Source organism: Diaphorina citri, unplaced genomic scaffold (assembly GCF_000475195.1).
Source record: "Diaphorina citri unplaced genomic scaffold, Diaci psyllid genome assembly version 1.1 scaffold17701, whole genome shotgun sequence".
NCBI lineage: Eukaryota > Metazoa > Arthropoda > Insecta > Hemiptera > Psyllidae > Diaphorina > Diaphorina citri.
In genome coordinates, this window is record NW_007395056.1 from 7864 (window position 1) to 10972 (window position 3109).

The following is a 3109-nucleotide window of genomic DNA, read 5'->3' on the forward strand; positions in this document are numbered from 1 at the left end:
GAAACCCACACTAAATTAAAGATACAGTATTACAGTTATAAAGTGTTTTGTGGTCGCTTTTTTGTGCTTATAGCTATTGTAAACTGTGAATTTGTGCCCTTTATTTTATGGACTTCTACTAGACAACTAGCTTTACTCGTAGCAAATTTTACATTCATTCATTGTTTACCTTAGAATTCTGATTTTCTTTAACTTTTTAGTGTAACCAGAGTCCATCCATGATATGATTCGAAACACGTTTGTTATGTCATTTGATATACTAGAGAAGGGAGAAGAAGTCTCTGTCTTATTAAGAGTAGTTGAGAGAAGAGGAAAAGGCTAAAGGTGTATCAGTATTTCACCTCGACACCTTGAGTTTCTGGTCTTCGACAGGCTCAGCATCGGCGCTTCTTTGATCTCTCAGTGTAAGGAGGCCATTGCGGCTTCTTCTTCACCGGTTAGACTTCTTCTTCTTGTAACGGGACCTCGGGTTCGAGCGCACTGTCGCTCCTGTCTTCGACCTACTCGATCGACTGTCCATTCAGTCCCCTCGCCCAAGCTAAGGCGGCGCTCCTCTATGAATATAGGCATTTCATCTAAGCATATTCGACATTGCGTTCAAAATCGACTAAGCCGGGCCTGCGCATTGTATCCCCTCACTCACTCACGGTATTCTTGCTCTCCCTTAACGTTCCACCTCTACTCCTGATTTCTCTATCTGAATCAAGCGGAATGAACCCGTCTACAAAGTTTCAGTGATTTTTTAGCTACTTGAAACTTGCTAGTGCGTATGTCTGTGAAGGCATCCACTACTGCAGTATTAGTGACGTGATTACTCTTTTCGTGCTTCTTTTTTTTTTTTTTCTTTTGTTTATTGATATGCTTTGATTATTTATTCTTATTATATATACTGTCACGCGTTTTCGTTCTTATAATGTCTCGAGTTGTTCTATCACTTGCGGTCATCTTTATGACCTTTGCAGGTGTTTCGAGAACTTGAATATGCTTAATGTAAACCTTGCTTTATCTTTTAACTTACAAGCTGCGAAAATTTCAATCGAGAACAGCCTCAAAACTCCCCCGCCCCGCGCGCAGTATAACTAAAAAGCGCTTGGAAAACTGCCTCCTTCGAGCTGGAAAAGAACCTTATAAAAGGTTCACGTTGGAGGGAAGAGCTCTCTTCCCCTCCTCCCCCTCCCTTCTACACCCATCTTCCTCGTTCGCCGTTGACACCGACTCTTCCAGGACGGCTATTCGACCTCTTTTTTTACTTTTCTTTATTTTACTGGTCATTCGACCTGCTTCAGGAGACAAGGTCCTCACGTTTACGGATCGGTTCGGTTCGATTTCCACCTTTACTTAACGCTCGTTCACTCCTTTCGAGTAGCGTTCCTTAATCGCTCGCTTTTGCTCTTTGACCTTCGGGACTCCCCAAGGGCGTACTCTCTTTCAATTTCGGCCATCATCGAGCCACGTACCATCCTCAGCGCGGCTCACAGCCCCCACTCGTTTTTTGTTTCTCCATGTGAGCTCACAAGCCACTAGGTGTGCTTGAAAAGTTTGAACCCACCGCTTACCCCTCCTCCATCAGTTAGACGCCACCCACACGAAGAGAGAGGGACCGACTATTGCCCTGTATACTCGCCCCTTATCCCGCCCTACGAGCTCTGGCGGCTATCATACACAGCCCCTTACGATCTAGCTTCGAATTTACGCTTCCGCGACATGAAACAAGTCCTCACGGACCCGACCTATCTGACCTTTTTCAGGGCCAAAGGGGACGGCTCCAGCCCGATTGGTGCCCCGACCATACCATTACAGAACCCTTATAATACCACCCTCATCGTACCAAATGTCTTTATCTATCTCTAGCCTTTTTGCTGAAAACAAAATCAAAACAAACAGGCAAAGACACAAAAGCGCGTTGGTTTTTTTAAAGTCTACCCGGCTTATTCTCTCCACATCCTATTTCTACAACACTCCCGAAGCTTAGACCCACGATAAAAAGTCCGCGAAGTTCAGCAGAACTTACGCCCTTTTTTTTTTTTTTTTTTTGCGTTTTTCGCCGTGTTGATGAGGCCCCTCTGCTGTACTGCAACCTCGTGCTGAGCGACCTTAGATCCTTCTGTACCCCACGCACGCAGGTGATCGAGCGCGAAAGGCGGTCTGCTATCAGGGTAGTCGTTTTTTTGTTTTTTTTTTTTTTTTTTTTTTTTTTTTTTTTTTTTTTTTTTTTTAAGAGGTTTGACAGAGGGAACTTTAACTGCTATGGTCTTATCGTCCCGAAATCGAGGAGAGAAGGAAGACAGGATAGGAGAAAGCCAGCCGTTCCGAGAACGAACATTATCCCATCAGGATAAAATCCGCCCCGGGCGGGAATCGAACCCGCGGCCTAGCGCTTACAAGGCAGACGCACTACCAACTAAGCTAACTAGGCTGGCACGCCCAAAGTTTGTTCGATGAAATTCACTTGACCTTAAATCTTGTTTCAAGCTAGAAATTCACTTGCACTTTACATTTGAACCTCGCTCCAAGCTAGAAAAAGTTCACTTACACTTAAATTTTGTTCCATGGTGTATTTGTCTCCCAGGGCGAGCTCCTTATCTCTCAATGCTTTCTCCTTCTGATTTCGTTCCTGTCTGAGTTCATCCTGCAGCATTTGATACTCCGCATCGAACCTACGAGTGAGGAAGTAATAAGTATAAGTAGGGCTTTATTTAGACTGTCCGCTTGGAAAAAGTTGTCCCGACATTTCAGTCCCAAGTATTAAACCCTAGAGTCCCGTCACAAGTACACTAAAAACAGTCACAAGTACACTAAAAACCGTGTACAGACCGGGTCGGCGTTTTTCGTGATTGCTTTGGGCTGACACATGATATTCCTCTTCATTATCAGAGCTATTATCACCCAAGTCTATGTCGGTACTGTGAGAGGGGAGGGTTAGGGGGAGAAAGCATTAGTAGGTTGTTAGAAAGCGTGGACATTAATGATTATGTTTAGAATATTTTGCAATCTTTATGGTGAAGACCACAATGGAGCAGTTGCAGTTGGTTAAAAATTATGAATAAAAGGTCGATTCCTACGTAAAAAGTTGTGAAAAATCCAAATCTGAAGTCAAAACTCCGAAAAA

The 3109-nt window shown here is 43.8% G+C and overlaps 1 protein-coding gene across 1 annotated transcript in view; it reads right to left on the reverse strand.

Annotated features, from left to right (window-relative positions):
* LOC103523233 (unconventional myosin-XVIIIa-like) overlaps nt 1-2676 on the reverse strand; it is a gene marked incomplete at its 3' end in the record, with an annotated part of 10130 nt that extends 7454 nt beyond the window's left edge. Inside the window, exon 1 of the mRNA XM_008488296.2 lies at nt 2534-2676. Coding sequence (XP_008486518.2) covers nt 2534-2638 — 105 coding nt within the window. The remainder of the gene's footprint in view (nt 1-2533) is intronic.
* Nucleotides 2677-3109: the final 433 nt, after the last annotated feature.